Below are 16,807 nucleotides of genomic sequence, written 5' to 3'. Positions count from 1 at the left end.
TCTTGCCTAAGTTTAGGCATCTTTGCTTCTTGCCGCAACCCTGGACTATGCTAGGCCACCCTGGCCTCCCTGGTCTCCCTGCGAGTTTCTGACCCTTCCCTGGTGCTCTGACTCCTTCACAGGTGGGTGTCTACTGCAGCCCACAGAAGTGCAGGTATATATGATTGCTCTTCTCTCCAGCCTCTGCCATCATCTCTGCCCGGGCACATGGGCCACCCTGTCACTCTCTCACTTCATCTTTTGACTTGTTTTTTTGGTTTTTGTTTTAAGAAATAGTTTACTGCCCTGGCCGGTTTGGCTCAGCGGTTAGAGCATCGGCCTGCAGTCCAGAGAGACCCGGGTTCGGTTCCCGCTAAGGGCATGTACCTCGGTTGCAGTTTGTCCCCGGTCCTGGTTGGGTCGTGCGGGTGGCAACCACTCAATGTGTCCCTTTCACATCGATGTTTCTCTCTCTCTCTCTCTTCCTCCCACTCTATCTGAGCAAAAAATGTAAAAATGTCCTCTAATTAACTGATTTTTTATTTTTTTAGAGAGAGAGAGAAAGGGAGAGAGAGAAATATCAGCAACATTGATCGGCTGCCTCCTTCACGTCCCCTACCAGGGGTCAAGCCTGAAACCGAGGTGTGTGTGTTCTGACCAGGAATTGAGCCGGCAACCTTTTGGCGCACAGGACAGTGCCTAACCACCTGAGCCACACTGGCCAGGGCTCATCCTTTTACTCTTGCTAGCTCCAGTATCACTCCTCTAGGAGCCTGCCCACCCTTCTGTGTCCTCTTTTGTGTCCCCAGAGGAGCCTGGGCAGAGCCTTGTGCCTACAAGTAGCATCATATATGTTATTCCCCATTTATGGGTCTTTCTTCCTCCCTGGAACTTTTTTCCTTTTCTTACCCTTGGTATCTATCATGGTATCCAGTCCATAAATTTCATCCAGGGAGGCAGATAAGGAATTCCCTGGAGTAAAGCAGGAACATATAGGAAGGGGAGGAATGACATTTGAGTTGGGCCATGAGGGTTTCATATGGATGGAAGTGGCCAGCACGAAGTCCTCGGGTTCTGGAATCTACTAGATCCCAGTGTTGGCTTTGTTCTTTCCTTGGTTGGTAACCTTGAACAGCCCTCTGAGCCTGTTTTCCCATCTCTAATGGGGGATGGTTGCACCTGTTTGTGGGGGTCATTGTGTGGATGGAAAGAGACTGAGCATGAAAGGCCCTAGAACAGCATTAGCACTCAAGAGACAGAGATCCTGAGGTGTTTACCTACATGAAGGCCCAGGAACAGGGACATGCCAGAGCAGTGACCAGTTACCGGATTGGGAGGCTATGGGCCAAAGATGACACTGGCATTAGAGGTCCATTGAGTGCCAGATTGCAAGGGCCTCAGACATTGTGATCATGGCCCTCCTGGATGCTCAGGCTGCCACAGCAGTGAAGGAGGCTCGACTGTGGTACTGGAGCTTTGGTTTTATGGGACAGGGCCCCAGCCCAAGAGATTCTAACTGAATAGAATACGCCACAGGGCATCAAGGGCGTGCTCTGGAGTTAGACTGCCTAGGTTTGAACCCCGTGTTCCACCCTCAACTGACTGTATGATGTTGGGGGAGTATATTTAACATTGCTGGGCCTCGTGGCCTCTTGTCCTGTTTCCATCTAGGCCTATACTGAGGATTAGGAGACATGGTGCATGTAGAGCCTGGCACAAGCCACCCCAAGACTCAATTAGAGCTTAACCACCAGTCTAAGTAGGTTCGGTTGGGACCCAGACATACACATTTTATAAAAGTTTTATCCATTCATTCTTTATTCAAGAAATGTTTATTGAGCAGGTGCTGTGTTCTAAGTGCTAGGATTACATCAGTGAGAGGAGGGTGTGCTCTTCCCCAGTCTGTGGCATAGACAGACACTGATTAGGTAACAACAATATGGAATTATGAACTGGAATGAGAGCAAGGACGGGGCAGTTCAGGAATCTAAGAGGACAGAGAACAAGATCAGGGAATGCTTTCTCGGAGGAATGATTCTTGAGCTGAGTCCTGGAGGACAAGGAGGAGTTGAGAAACTCTATTCTGAGGGTCCCACTGGGACTGGTAGGAGCTCCCTAGATGAAGCTCCCCAACCTGGTCTCTCTTACTTCCAGACGGCGACACTGTACCCTGGCGTAGTTTTCGGCATTTGCTTCATATTGAATTGCTTCATCTGGGGAAAACACTCATCGGGAGCGGTAAGTGCCCTTCCCAGTAAGGGAGGGCCAGCTGTGCTCAGCTCCACTCCCGAAGATCACTTCCTGCTCTTCCCTTCCCTTTTCTGAGTCTCCAAAGTTCTGTGTCCAGCTCTAGGGGCTGAGAGCTAGCTGGGGTTTCCCCAGCCCTGCCCATCTTTTTGCCCCGGCCCTGGCCTTCCTGTGGTCTCAGACAGCTGGCCAAGTTTACTTCTCTGTCTGTAGGGAGATATCCACAGTCCAGGGGCCAACTGGGGAATTTCCCTTTGTCCCGATGAAGGGAAAGCTGCTTGGTGTGAGTTTATTAGGTCGGTATCCCAAAACAAGGCTTTCCTCCAAGAGGCCCTGCACCTCAGCACCAGCCCCTGCAGGTTGTCCTGTCCTCAGGGGGGATCCTGCCAGCCCCAGTCATTGATAGCAGGTGCCCAGGATTCATTGAGTAGGATTGTGAACTCAGTTGAGGGTTGGGAGATGGAGTCCTGATCTGTTAACAGGAGCAGGCATTTGCCCTCCCAGCCATAGCGGGTGGAGCCACCTCCTCTCCACCTGCAGGTGCTCACTAAAGGTCTTAGGTGAGGCTTCCAGGCCAGGCTGCCGGAGGACTGGGTTATTTCCAGTAGTCCAGAAGTCAGAAATAACCCATAATCCAACCACCCAGAAATAAATACATAGGTCTTTACTTTGTGTTTTTTCGGTCTTTTTTTTTTTTTTTTTTAGATTTATTTAAAATGGAATAATGTAATTTTTTTTTTTATCCTCACCCGAGGATATTTTTCCATTTTTTGTACAGATAGAGTGGGAGGGAGAGAGAGGAAGGGAGAGAGAGAGAGAAACATCGACGTGAAGGGACACATCGAGTGGTTGCCACCCGCACGACCAACCAGGGCCGGGGACAAACTGCAACCGAAGTACATGCCCTTAGCGGGAACCGAACCCGGGTCTCTCTGGACCGCAGGCTGACGCTTTAACCGCTGAGCCAAACCGGCCAGGGCTGGAATAATGTAATTTTTGTTGTTGGTGTTAATCCTCACTCGAAGATTTTTTTTCATTGATTTTTAGAGAGAGTGGAAGGGGGATGGGGGGCAGTCAGAAAGAGAGAGCGAGAAACATCCATGTGAGAGAAACATGCCCTTGACTGGAATCAAACCCATGACCCTTTGGTGTCAGGCCGATGCTCTAACCACTGAGCAACACCGGCCAGGGCCTAATGATGCAATATAAAAATTATAAAGTAATAATAGCAAACATTTATAAGGTGCTTACTTTGAAATAAGTTCTGTTCTAAATACTTGACATATATTCTTTTTTTTTTTAGAATTTTTATTCATTTTTAGAGAGAGGAATGGAGAGAAAGAGAGAGAAACATCTGTGAGCAAGGAATATCAATCGACTGCCTCCAGCACACCCCCTACCCGAAATCAAGCCTGCAACCTGGGTGTGTGCCCTGATTGGAAATTGAACTGGCAACCTTTAGGTGCATGGGATAATGCCCAAACACCTAAGCCACAAGGGCCAAGGTTCTTTTTGCATGATTCTTATAAAAACATACTTTAGAGAAGAGGATAAAGAAGAAAATGAAAAATCAGTTCTAATTCTCCATAGCCCAGCTGAGGAAGTACTATTAACTTTCTGGCATAGGTCTTTCTAGGTACCTATACATATAAATATTGGGTGTTTTTATTAAAATGGAGTTCTAGACATACAGTTCTATGCCTTGCTTCATTTGCTTAGTAGTATATTGTGGGGTTTTATTTTAACAAAATGGGGAACACATTATTTGTGCAGGGGTTCCCCCCTCCTTTTTTTCTTCACTTAACATACCAAACATATAATGTCCCTTGATTCTGGCCTCTTCATCTTCCCTTCATGTTCTCAGTTTCCTACTTCCCTGTTCTTTCCTCACTTCCTCCCTGAATGACAAGATCTGGGATGCTGTGGTTATATCTTCATAGCCCAAATGGTCTATCATGTGCACTCCACTTTTCCCCAGGGCTGGGGTCAGCTACAGCAGGTTCTGGCCAGGAGCCCTGTGGGGATTTGTCTGTAGGATCTTTCCTACCATGTTGGCCCTGCTGTACCCTACTTCCCTGGAAGCCCAGAAGGTCCCCTTCCCCCTGCACAGCCCCCAGCCTGGGCATCAGGACCTTATGGGGTCTCATGGTGCTGTGCCTTCAGGTACCCTTCCCCACCATGGTGGCCTTGCTGTGCATGTGGTTTGGGATCTCCCTCCCCCTTGTCTACCTGGGCTACTACTTCGGCTTCCGCAAGCAACCATATGACAACCCTGTGCGCACCAACCAGATTCCCCGGCAGATCCCTGAACAGCGGTGGTATATGAACCGATTTGTGGGGTGAGTCTCCAGCAGGGGCCTTCTGGAGTGGGTGGGGTCAATATTGCTCTCAGCCATCTCCTTAGGAGGACATGGAAGAAGGTGCTCTACCCCCAAGGATGAAGTGATTGGTGTTCTGCAGCTCAGCTGGCTCTAGTAGATTTCATGAAAGCTTAGCTTCGCTCCAAGATAAAGAGGACTGAGTTATGGCAAGATTTGGTGTTGGCATAGGAACCAGGACAGGGAGGGGAAGGGACGAGAGAGGTGGAAAGGTGCTATGACACAGGTTAAAACCATCTATTGGACCTCAGGCAAGTCACCCTGCCTCTCTGTACCTCAGTTTTCCCATTTATAAAATGGAGAGAATGATGCTCACCTTGCTTACCTCTCAAGAGGCTATAATGGCACAAAAGCATGCCAAAAGAATTAGAACCACCTCACCGTGTAAGCATTCTCACTCAGTAAGGCTGGCTGGGGAGAGAGCCTGGGCTCCTCCCATTGTTAACCCTCCTGTTCTGCTGCAGAATTCTCATGGCTGGGATCCTGCCCTTCGGCGCCATGTTCATTGAGCTTTTCTTCATCTTCAGTGTGAGTAGTGCTGCCTGTTCCCCTCCACACACACAGCCTTCACCCCCTCTAGCTTGGTCCCTACCCCTTCACTTAGGTGCTCTGCTTCTTACTGCCTGTAAAATTTCAGATGGACCATTTAACTTCTTGGAGCCCTTTTTCACCCTGACGAGGGATAACAGTCCTGCCTCTTAGGATGGCTTGGAAGATCAAATGAGATGTGTACAGGGTCTGGTGTGGGAGGGCTCAGTGACTAGAAACTGCTTAAGTAATACTGTAGTCTGTCACCATTACTATTAATATTGTTGCATCTGCTTTGATTTCTGGGTTCCTACACATCTTTACCTAAGTTACTCAAAACTCTCAGGGAAGTGGGGGGAATGAGGGCTATTTTCAGGTCATTGTGAGGCTGGAATGTAACAATGTCTATAAAAGGCATAGACATTCAGAAAACACTTGTTAAATTGTAGCTATTGTTGTGATGACAATTGCTCCTGTCCCAGGCATGCCAAGATGAAAGTTGACAGTAGGGCTTTTGACAGCCATTGAAATCTGTCTGACCTAACTTGGTGCCCAGCACAGAGAGTGCCTTGCACCAAGCCAGTGCTGGACAAGGATTCGCTGCTCTGGAGTGGCACAGACCCTACCTGCTGAGATTCCCTAGCTCACCCAGCCTTGCCAAGGAAAGGGTCAGGATGGGTTGGCTACCCTTGCAGGGAACCCATCTCAGTTCTCTTTGTGTGACGCTGGACCATTCACCAGCTTCACTGAGCCTTGACTTCTTCAGCTATAAAAGTCCACACTTTCATAGGTTCACATGTGGAGCTGTCCATGAAGCATGTAGCGCGCCTGGCATGTGGTAAGCTGCCCCTGAGTGGTGGTGGCTGCTGTGTAATTTTGATGAGGGTGGGACTCACTGCTTTCTACAAGCTTCCGTGTTCAGGTTGGGGCCCACCCATCTTAGGGTCAGCCATGCCCCAGCTACTCCTTAAAAATAGCCTGATTCACCCTCTGCTCCAGGGAGGAGGGGCCAGTCAGAATCACATGCCAGGCCCACAGCCCTGATGGCATCATGATGGTGTCTTCATTCCTACCCTGGTGACAAGCAGTATGCCAGTCCTGACTGAGGGCTGGTGTCTCAAGAACAGGCAGGATATGCTAAGGGAAAGGGCCATTGGGTAGAGGCAGGCTAGCTGAAGGCCAGCTGTGATATGTCCACAGGCAATCTGGGAGAATCAGTTCTATTACCTCTTTGGCTTCCTGTTCCTCGTTTTCATCATCCTGGTGGTGTCCTGCTCACAAATCAGCATCGTCATGGTGTACTTTCAGCTGTGTGCAGAGGTAAGGGGCATGGGGCCAGGAGTTGGAGGTGGGGTACCTGGGTCCAATATTGAATGGGTCAGTGAGGCTATCTGGGTTTTTCACGTTCCCCTTCTGGCCATGACGTTTGGGCAGTTACATCACTTCCTCTCTCTCAGCTTTCATTTATTCAGTGGGCTCGTTCATTAGTAGCTCTGGTTGGCAGTTGCTTAACCTCTCTGTGCTTTCCTCATGTGACGAGGATAGCTGTAGGACCTGACTGAGGGCTGAGACAATGATTAAATTGGGCTGATTCACATATAGCACTTAGAATGGTACCTGGCACATGGGGAGCATTTGCTCATGACTTGTTACTATTCTTTTGTTGTTGATTTTTTTTAATTGAGGTATATTTTGTAAACAGTAAAGTTCACCCTTTTTAGTGTGCTTTTGAAAACACATACAGTTGTGAAACCACTATTACAGTCAAGATATAAAACATTCCCATCACCCCAAATATTTTCTTACCCGGAGTCTTTAGCTCCTTGGGCAACTATGAAACTTGGAGAAGAGGCTCTGACACTTCTGTTTCCTCCTCAGGATTACCGCTGGTGGTGGAGGAATTTCCTAGTCTCGGGGGGATCTGCATTCTACGTCCTGGTCTATGCCATCTTTTATTTTGTTAACAAGGTACCACCCTTATTTTATTAACAAGACCCCTTAGCTCTTTTAAGGTAGGATGGTGGAGAGGAGGGTGCTGGGAAAAACTCAAGTGTCTGAATCTTGCTTTGTCATCAACAGTGGGACCAGTGCCAGTATACAACTGTCTCTGCTCTAGAACATGCGTGTTTTTAGGAAAGAGAGCATCTATATTCTCTATGTTTGGGAGACAAAAGCCTTCATAATATATGACCATGAGAATATTGCATGCAAAACCTGTGGCATACATGCAAAGGGATACTTAGAGGAAATATGTCACCTTACTGTGCTTTTAATAAGAAATAAAAGACATTGATAATACAGTATTCACCTCAGGAAGCTAGGGGAAAAAAGACTATGAAAGAATAAAGAAGGTAAATGAGAAGAGTTCATAAAGATAAAAGCAGAAAGTGATGAAGTAGCCTTTAGTGCCCAAATTTAAGAGCTCAGGCTTCCTGTCTCTGGATGCTTCCTTCCCTTTATTCAAGTACCATTCAGTCCTTCACAGTAAATACAGGATGGGCCAGGGCTCTGTCTGCATTTCAGATAGTCCATGCTGTGTGAGCCACATAGGTAAAGTGGGCAAATGAAAGGGAGCCTGGCTCACCTGACTCAGGCATATTCACAGAGCTCATTGTCCCCAAAGAGTGGTATAAGTAAGAATACAAACAGCTCCACAACAATTTGGTAGATTCATGCATGACACAAACGAGCTGGGCCATAGAAGAGTCTGGAGCGCTCTGGTGGATACCTCACATCTGAGGCTTACACTGAAGACCTGGTCTCACCAGCTGTACTTTGGGTCTCCAAAACCCAAAAGCAAGCAGTCCTCTGCTTGCAACCAGGTTGTATTCCCAAACTAAGATCATAGATCAGTTGGTGGAAGCTTGGAATATTCTTCCCCAAAAAGGTCAGGTTGGAAAGGACTGTAAGAATCATTTAGTGTGGTGCTACACCCCCTGCTTCCAGTGTAATGACCATGCCCCTCTTTTCCAATGATTCCAACAAGTGATCATCTAGCTCAGGGGTCAGCAAACTGTAACTCATGGGCCTATTTGTGTAAATAAAGTTTTATTGGAACACAGCCATGCTCCTTCATTTACATATCATCTGTGGTTGCTTTCACACCACTATGGAAGAGTTGAGTAATTCAACAGAAGCCATATGGCCTGCAAAACCTAAACTGTTTGTAATCTTGCCTTTTTTCTTTTTTAATTTTTTTTTTTCTTTATTGGTTTTAGAAAGAGAGGGAGGGCGAGGGAGAGAGAGATAGAAATATCAAACATTGATTGGCTGCCTTCTGCATGCCCCCCACTGGGGCATACCACCGGGCCGTAATCTGGCCTTTTAGAAAGAGTTTGTTGACCCCTGCTCTAGCAAATCTAACAACAGAAGCTACTGTCTCCAGACACTCCCATTCTCTCTTTGGACAGCTCCTGTCATTGTCAAGTTCATCCTTGATTCACACTGAAATCTGCCTCCCTGTAACTTCTGTCTTCAGACTGTAGAATTCCTAGAATCATCCAGAATAAATCTAATTTCCCTCCTCTGTAGTTCTATTAATCAGAACTTTTTTGAGTAGAAAGTGACCAAAACCCAATTCCAATTGGCTTAAACAAAAAGAGAATGTATTGGCTAATGTAACTGAAAAGTTTAAGAAGTTGGAGTTCTAGCTTCAGGCATGATTAGATCCAGCATCTCAAATGGTGTCAGGGCTTAGCTCTATGTGTTTTCTTGACTTCAGTCTGCTGGGGGGATCTTTCCAAAGAGTAGAAAGTTGGCCCCTGGCAGCCCTAGAGTCTCCTTTTCTCAGCTTTGCAGCCCTAGAACTAAAAGAACACCTGTCTTCTACCATGATATTATCAGTCCCTAAGAGAAGACTACTACTGGCCTGGGTTCATGCCACCCCTCACTGCTCCTCGGGTCCAATAAGATGGCATACTCTGACTAACTTAGGTTTTATACTAGGAATGACAGCCCCAGTAGGACCACAAAGTGGGGAGTGGGTCCTCCAAAATACTGGGCAGAAGAAAGACAGGAGACAGTGTTGGACAAGCAGATCCTAACTATCATACCCTCCTATCTGGCCCCCTAGAGTCTTATCACAGTCTCCTGTCCTTCCTCCCTCTGCCTCATTCTTTCTTCTCTGTTCTAAAAACCTCCTCCTCCATCCCCAGAGCCTTCCTTGTCTGTAAAATGATGGCCTTGGCCTGTTCTGAATTCAAAGGACCTTTCCAGTACTGCCTTTTTGCCTCATCCCTTTCCTGGTTTTACCACTGCCCTATCTCCTGCCCCTAACTCCCATCACTCTCCTGCTATCTCCAGCCACAAGAAAGCTTATAAAAGGAGAGGTGAGGGGTTGAGCCTGAAAACATGGCCTTCACCCCCAGTTTGAGAATGTTTGACATCAGGGAGATCTCAAAACAGCGACCTTATGAGCAGCCAGAGTGGCTCAGTTGAGGTCATCCTGTGCACTGAAAGGTTGCTGGTTTGATTCTCAGTCGGGGCGCTAACGTGGATTGCAGATTCAATCCCCAGTTTGGGCACATACAGAAGGCAACCGATGCATGTTTCTCTATCACATCAGTGTTTCTCTGTCTCTCTCCCTTCTTCTCTCTAAGCATGTCCTCAGGTAAAGATTCTAAAAAACGGGCCCTGGTTGGTGTGGCTCAGTTGGTTGAGCATCGTCCCATGTACCAAAAGGTCACCAGTTCAATTCCCAGTCAGGGCACATAACCAGGTTGTGAATACAATCCTTGGTCGGAGTGCATGCAAGAGGCAGCCGATTGATATTTTCTCTCTCACATCCATGTTTCTCTTCCTCTCCCTTCCTCTTTCTCTAAAAAAAAAATGTGTGTGTGTGTGTATTTATATATATATATTCTTATTGTTTTCTTCTGGGCTCCTGGCATTTTTTTTTTTTTTTATCCTCACCCGAGGACATTTTTCGATATTGTGTTCAGATAGAGGGAGAGGGAGAGAGAGAGAGAGAAACATCGACGTGAAAGCGACATATCAAGTGGTTGCCACCCACACGACCCAACCAGGGCCGGGGACAAACTGCAACCAAGGTACGTGCCCTTAGCGGTAACCGAACCCGGGTCTCTCCGGACCGCAGGCCGACGCTCTAACCGCTGAGCCAAACCGGCCAGGGCTGGGCTCCTGGCATTTTTGTGACCATGTGCTGCCCATGAGCCCTGGAATAGGCCCCGCACTGGCCCTGGTGTGCTGGGCAGGTCTTGATACCAAGGTTCCAGATTAGCTCCACTTGGCCCAATACATGCCAACTTAACACAGATCCTTGGCCTCCCTGCCCAGGCCTCTAAACTCTACAGAAGAGTCCAAAATGCTCCAAGATAAAATCCCTGTGTGAGGTGTTAACAAAATGACAGAAGCGTTCTGAGGAAGAGGACTGTAGGCTGGGGCAGGCATATGGTGGCTCTCTGGTCCTTAGCTGGGAATCTTAAACGCCCCTCTCCTCCCCCATTCCCTGTCTGCTGCTCCAGCCATCCAGGAGTATATTGTTCTGGGGACTGTGGAAGGTAAAGAAGTGACACCGCTGTGACTATTTCTACCCACTACATTCTGGCCCTCGCCCTCAGCCTTTCCCTGGGAAGATTCCTTACCTTTTGCCCCAGCCAGAAATGGCCTAGGTCGATAGAGTTGGGCCTCTGACTTCTAGCACTCTAGTCCCCAGGTTCAAATTCCAGCTCCTCTACTTCCTAGCTGTGGAACTGTGGGTGTTGTTTAACCCCTGTGTGCTCTATCTGTAACATGGACTAATAACCTACCATGGTGGTTGTGAGAATCCAAGACAGTGCACTGGCCTGGGTACTGAAGAAGGATCACTGTGGTCATGGGTCCCGTCTGCCCCTTGCTGCCCACCTGGAGCAAGCCTTTTCTGTCAGGCTTCAGCTTTGCCAAGAGATCAGTAAGGGGGTGGGCAGTTGGCCATGGCAGGTTGGTACTAAGTGTCTATCCCTCTTTTCTCTCCCCTGCTCATGCCCCAGCTGGACATCGTTGAGTTCATTCCCTCTCTCCTCTACTTTGGCTACACGGCCCTCATGGTCCTGTCCTTCTGGCTCCTCACGGGCACCATCGGCTTCTATGCAGCCTACATGTTTGTCCGCAAGATCTATGCTGCTGTGAAGATAGACTGATGCGGGTGGACCATGGCCAGGCCCACTCCATCCACGGACAGGAAGCCACCCTGCGTGGGGAACTTCAGGCACGCAAAATAAAATAACTCCTGCTCATTTGGAATGTAACTCCTGGCACAGTGTTCCTGGATCCTCGGGCTGCGTGGGGGGGGCGGGAGGGCCTGTAGATAAATCTTGCATTTTTCTTCATCATCTTATTCCAATTCTGTGGGGGATGAGGTTTTTTGTGGGTTGTTTTTTCTTCAGTGCTATGAAAGTTCCCTTCAGCAGGAACTTTGAGACCTTCAGATTCATTTTTGGTTTGGGGTTTTATTTCTTAGTTTTTTTAAACAATGGATCCAGCATGGATAAATCCACCGAGACATTGGATTTTGGTCACTGTCTCCACCTCAGTTCCTCAGGGCTGTTGGCCACCCCACAACTAACTGGAAGAGGAAACGCCGGGCCTTCTGGGGCTTCAGTAAGGTTTCGGAGCCTCTCACTGCCCATCCTCACCATTGATGCCGCGACAAGCACAGCTCTAGCCCAGACATGCGTCCTCAGTGCCAACCTGCTTCTACCAGCCATTTTTCCTCCCTCTTCTTGCCTCCCCAGCCTTCTCCCTGGGCTGCCGTAGGCAGGACTACCAGCCAGGCCTCTGGGTCATCTTGTCATCAGGAGCATGTCCAGTCTTGGTTGCTACAAGGAAATCCCCGGAAATACTGGGGAGCAGCGGGAATTTGCTGTACCAGAGAAGAAACTTTCAATGAACTATTTTTGTGCCAAGAAACCCTGGATCCAGGGCCAGGTACTTCCAAAGCCAAACCAAGTATCCACATGTCTGTGTCTGGACTAAGGGTCCTCACCCTTCAGGATTGCTCCCCATTCCCATCCTTAGGGGGTTGCTGTTCTTTGCAAAGTATGTTGGTGGCGGGGTCTCTCCTCCCCTACTTTCAGGGCAGAACAAGGCCTGGAGACCTCAGATCCCTTCCCTTAGATGGCTGGGGAGAGCCAATCCCTCCCTGACATCTACAGTCTCAGTGCCCATGTGCAGCTCTTAGCCAAATCCATCTCCCGCCCCCTCTCATCTGAGTTCTTGCCTCTTTTGGGGAACACCCAGAAAACTGCTGGTGAGAATGGAGATGGAAGGTACGTTCTGTCATTTCTTCCCCAATTTTTAGGAATAGGCAAGAACCTAGTTTCCCCAGGTTAGAAAAAGGGAGCTAACATGGCAGGTCTGGCTTCTTTATCAACACCCACTCTTGGGGCCAAGCCCCCTGCCCACTCTGCATGTCATACTTGCTCTTAAATTACAAGAGACCAAACCCGCCCTGGGATTAGGGTTTAAGTAACAGCCATTCACCCTTGCTCCAGCCCCTTTAGAACTCCCACCACAAGACAAAGCTCAGGATGTCGGTTAAGCTAGGAACACACTACCCCCTTCCTTCTCGCAGATTCTCCCAACGGCCCCTACCAGCTCCACCAATCAAACCAGTGAACTACTCAACCTTGCCTCACAGTGACTGCACAGTGCCAAGTGGCAGCCACCAAGAATCAGGTTGGAGAAAAGGGAACCCAAGCAGTAGAGAATGATAATGGAGTCTCATTTATTCAAATCTTGAATTTTTTTTTCCCCTAAGAGATGTTCTTTTTGGGGGGAGTAGGGAAATGGACTCCTCATAAAGGATTTAAACATCATCAATTTTTTTGACTTTTTTAATCATCATCATTATTTTTAATTAAAAAATGCCTGTATGCCTTTTTTTGGTCCAATTGTAAATAAATATACCATTGTCCTGTTGTCATGTCTCTCGAATCTCTTGCATGGGTTAGGGGTCTGAGGTGAAACAACTTCTCCAAATGGGTTGAGCTGAGTAGTTTCCCTCAAAGATCAGTCTCACGTCAGTGTAAGGCCACTGTTCCCCTGCTTGGTGCTAGTTCATATCCTCTCCCATTTGCTCAGCCCCTCCATTCTGAATCACAAGCATTTGCCCCTCTGATCCTACAAATAGGAAATGGTATTTAACTGTGAGCTTTGGTAGCAGTGAGACCTGGTTTTAAATTTCCAGCTCCATTATTTTACTGCCAGCTCACTTCACCTCTCTGCCAGGTAAGACTCCTTCTATTGCAAACAGTAGAAACAGATCAAATTGGCTTAAGCCCCAAGGGGAATTAATTGGCTCATAAGTCACCAAGGGAAGGAATGGTTTGGCTTCAGGTCTGGATAGATTCAAGGGCTCAAAGGATAGCATTAGGATTCTCCCTTTTTCCACTCTGCTTCCCTGGCCCATTCTGTCCCATTGTCAAGAGTCTTCCTTACCGGGGAGGTAGGGAAGGCATGGCACACTCTAGGCTTACATTAGTCAATTTGGAAAGCCTAGAAAAAACATCTGCTTCCCTACTTCAGAATATTTAATATAGCTAAATCCCAGAAAAGGTCTCTGGTGGGCCCAGCTTGAATTACTGCTTGCACATGGACCACTCACTAAATCAACGGTAATAAGAGTACTATTATGGGCCATATATTTCTAGGGTACTGACTATTGTGAATTTAAGCCTCACAGTAATCACTTGGAATGGGTGATGAGGGAAGAGACTCCCCGAGGTAAAGAATGTAAAGCAACAAAAACAATGGTTGCCTATTATACCCCACCCCCTCCAATCTAAGCCTCACTTAACTTGCTGTATTCTAATTTCTTAAAATGGAAGCTGAGGTCATTTATTTGAGGTCTTTTTGTTTTGTTTTGTTTTTCTTTTTCTAATAGGTATTCAGTGCTATAAATTGCTTCTTAAGTACTGCTTTAGCAACATCCCAGAAATTCTGATATGTTGTGTTTTATTGTCATTCAGTTCAAGATACTTTCTAATATCTGATTTCTTTCTAATTTGTGTGTTATTTAATTTCCAAACATTAGGGGATATTTTCAGGTACTATCTGTAATTGATATGTAATTCTACTGTGGGCAGAGACTTTGTATGACTTGAACCTTTTGAATTTATTGAGCCTTGCTTTATGGCCCCAAATATGGTCTGTCTTGGTAAATGCTCAATGTACACATGAAAAGAACGGGTATACTGCTGTTTTGGGGTGGAGTATTCTATAAATATCCATCAGGTCAAGTTGGTTGATAGTGTTGTTCATGTCTATTACATTCTCTCTAATGTGCCTGCTTGTTATATCCATGATTAAAAGAGGGGTATTGCAATCTTTGACTATAATTATAGATTTGTATATTTCTCCTTGCAGTTTTATTTTTGCTATATGTGTTTTGGAACTCTGTTAGGTACATACTGTCCTTTGGATCAATTTATCCCTGATATAGTCTGTGTTCTGAAATCTACTTTGATGTTAATATAGCACAGTACATCTTTTTCCATCCTTTTACTTTTAGCATATTTGCTTTTTTGTATTTAAAGTGTGTTTCTTATAGGCAGTGTATAGTTTGGTTTTGCTTTTGTATCCAGTCTTACAATCTCTTCTTTTTACTTGAGGTGTTGACCATTTACATTTAATGGGAGTGTTGGTTTGGCTAGGTTTAAGTCTATAATCTTCCCATTTGTTTCCTATTTGTCCTATCTGTTGTTTGCTTTTTCCTCTTTTTCTGCCTTCTTTTGGATAAATCTAGGACACTTTGCATTCTAATCTCTTTCACTGGTTTATTGCCCATAACTTTCATTTTGATATTTTAGTGATTAGGCTTTTTAGTATATGCTTTGAACTTATTATAGTCTACCTTTAACAACTTTATGTATAGCATAAGAAGCTTACAATATACTTCCATTTCTACTTTTCTAGCCTTTATAGTATAGTTGTCATTCTTTTTTATTTTATAAACCTCACAATATACTTTTGCTATTTTTATTTAAACAATTGTCTTAAGAGAGTTTAAATACTAAGAAAAAATTTCACATACATACCCAGGTAGTTATCATTTCCAGTGGTCTTCATTCATTTATGTAGACCCAATTTCCATCTGGTATCAGATGCCTAAAAGACATCCTTTAACATTTCTTGTAGTGAAGATCTAATGCTTTTAGTTTTTATATGTCTCAATTTTATCTTTGTTATTGAAAGATATTTTTGCTGGGTATAAAATTCTAGGTTGACAAATTTTTTCTTTCCTAGTGCTTTAAAGATGTTACTCTGTTATTTTATCATTTGTATTGCTTCCAACAACAGATCTGATGTCTTGTTTTTGTCCTCTCTATATGTAAAAAGTCTTTTTTTCTATATCACTGGTTTTGAGCTATTGATTATGAATGCCTTGGTATAGTTTTCTTTCTATTTCTTGTGTTTAGAGTACATTGAGCTTCTTGGAACTGTGTATTTATTGTTTTCGGTTACTTTGTAAAGTTTTAGGCAATTATTTATTCAAATATTTTTTATTTTCCCCCATCTCTCTTCTTTCAGCCATTCTGATTACTCATATATTAAGCTAATTGAAGATGTCCTAACCATTGATGCTTTTTTCACTTTCATTCATATATATATATATATATATATATATATATATATATTTTTTTTTAGAGAGAGAAAGAAACATCAATCGGCTTGTGTCCTGACCAAGAATCAAACCAGGACCTCTCAGTCCATGGGACGATGTTCAATCCACTGAGTCACACTGGCCAGGCAACTGTGTTTTATTTTGAATAGTTTCTATTGTTATACCCTTAAATTCATTATCTTCTGCCATATGTATTCTGCCATTAATCACATCCACTGTGGTTTTCATCTCAGACATTATCTTTTTTATCTCTAGAAGTTTGATTTAGGTCTTTTTTTATATCTTCCCCATCTCTACTTAACTTTTTTTTTTTTTGTACAGATAGAGTGGGAGGGAGAGAGAGGGAGAGAGAGAGAGAAACATCAACGTGAAAGGGACACATCGAGTGGCTGCCACCCACACGACCAACCAGGGCCGGGGACAAACTGCAACCGAAGTACGCGCCCTTAGCGGGAACCGAACCCAGGTCTCTCCGGACCGCAGGCCAACGCTCTAACCGCTGAACCAAACCGGCCAGGGCGCTACTTAACTTTTTATTGGGTCAAATATGTATAACATAAAATTTACCACTTTAATCATTTTAAAGTGTACAGTTTAATGGCATTAAGTTCACAATGTTGTGCATCCATCACAGCTAGCCATCTCCAGAACTTTCTATCATCCCAAACTGAAACTCTGTACCCATTAAATACTAACTCCTCTTCTCCCCCCAGCTCCTGGCAACCACTTTTCTACTTTCTGTCTTTATGAATTTGACTACTCTAGTGGGATCACACAATATTTATCCTTTTGTGTTTTAGTTTATTTAGCATAATGTCTTCAGGGTTTATCCACATTGTAACATGTATCAGAATTTTACTCCTTTTTAAGGCTTAATATTCTGTTGTATGTATGTACCACATTTTGTTTATTCATCAGGGGACATTTGGGTTGTTTTCACCTTTTGACTATTGTAGATAATGCTTCTATGAACTTTGGTGTACAAATATCTGTTCAAATCTCTGCTTTCAGTTATTTTGGGTATATACCTGGGAATGAAATTGCGGGATGCTGT

At 45.4% G+C, this 16,807-nt stretch overlaps 1 protein-coding gene across 6 annotated transcripts in view; it reads left to right on the top strand.

Annotated features, from left to right (window-relative positions):
- TM9SF4 (transmembrane 9 superfamily member 4) overlaps positions 1-13,225 on the top strand; it is a 58,363-nt gene extending 45,138 nt beyond the window's left edge. For 3 of the 6 annotated variants that reach the window (XM_036244924.1, XM_036244929.1, XM_036244926.1), the window contains exons 13-18: positions 2,134-2,217; positions 4,390-4,565; positions 5,069-5,132; positions 6,333-6,452; positions 7,011-7,100; positions 11,120-11,377. In XM_036244924.1, coding sequence (XP_036100817.1) covers positions 2,134-2,217; positions 4,390-4,565; positions 5,069-5,132; positions 6,333-6,452; positions 7,011-7,100; positions 11,120-11,269 — 684 coding nt within the window. In that variant the 3' untranslated portion in view covers positions 11,270-11,377. Of the gene's footprint in view, positions 1-2,133; positions 2,218-4,389; positions 4,566-5,068; positions 5,133-6,332; positions 6,453-7,010; positions 7,101-11,119 lie in introns of all 6 variants that reach the window. The other 3 variants (XM_036244927.1, XM_036244928.1, XM_036244925.1) reach the window with 3 other exon arrangements.
- The last annotated feature ends 3,582 nt before the right edge of the window (positions 13,226-16,807 follow it).

The sequence above is a fragment of the Molossus molossus genome, unplaced genomic scaffold (genome assembly GCF_014108415.1).
Source record: "Molossus molossus isolate mMolMol1 unplaced genomic scaffold, mMolMol1.p scaffold_m16_p_6, whole genome shotgun sequence".
NCBI classification, from domain to species: domain Eukaryota; kingdom Metazoa; phylum Chordata; class Mammalia; order Chiroptera; family Molossidae; genus Molossus; species Molossus molossus.
The sequence above is the reverse complement of the archived record's forward strand: the minus strand, read 5'-3'. Positions and strand labels throughout refer to the sequence as shown.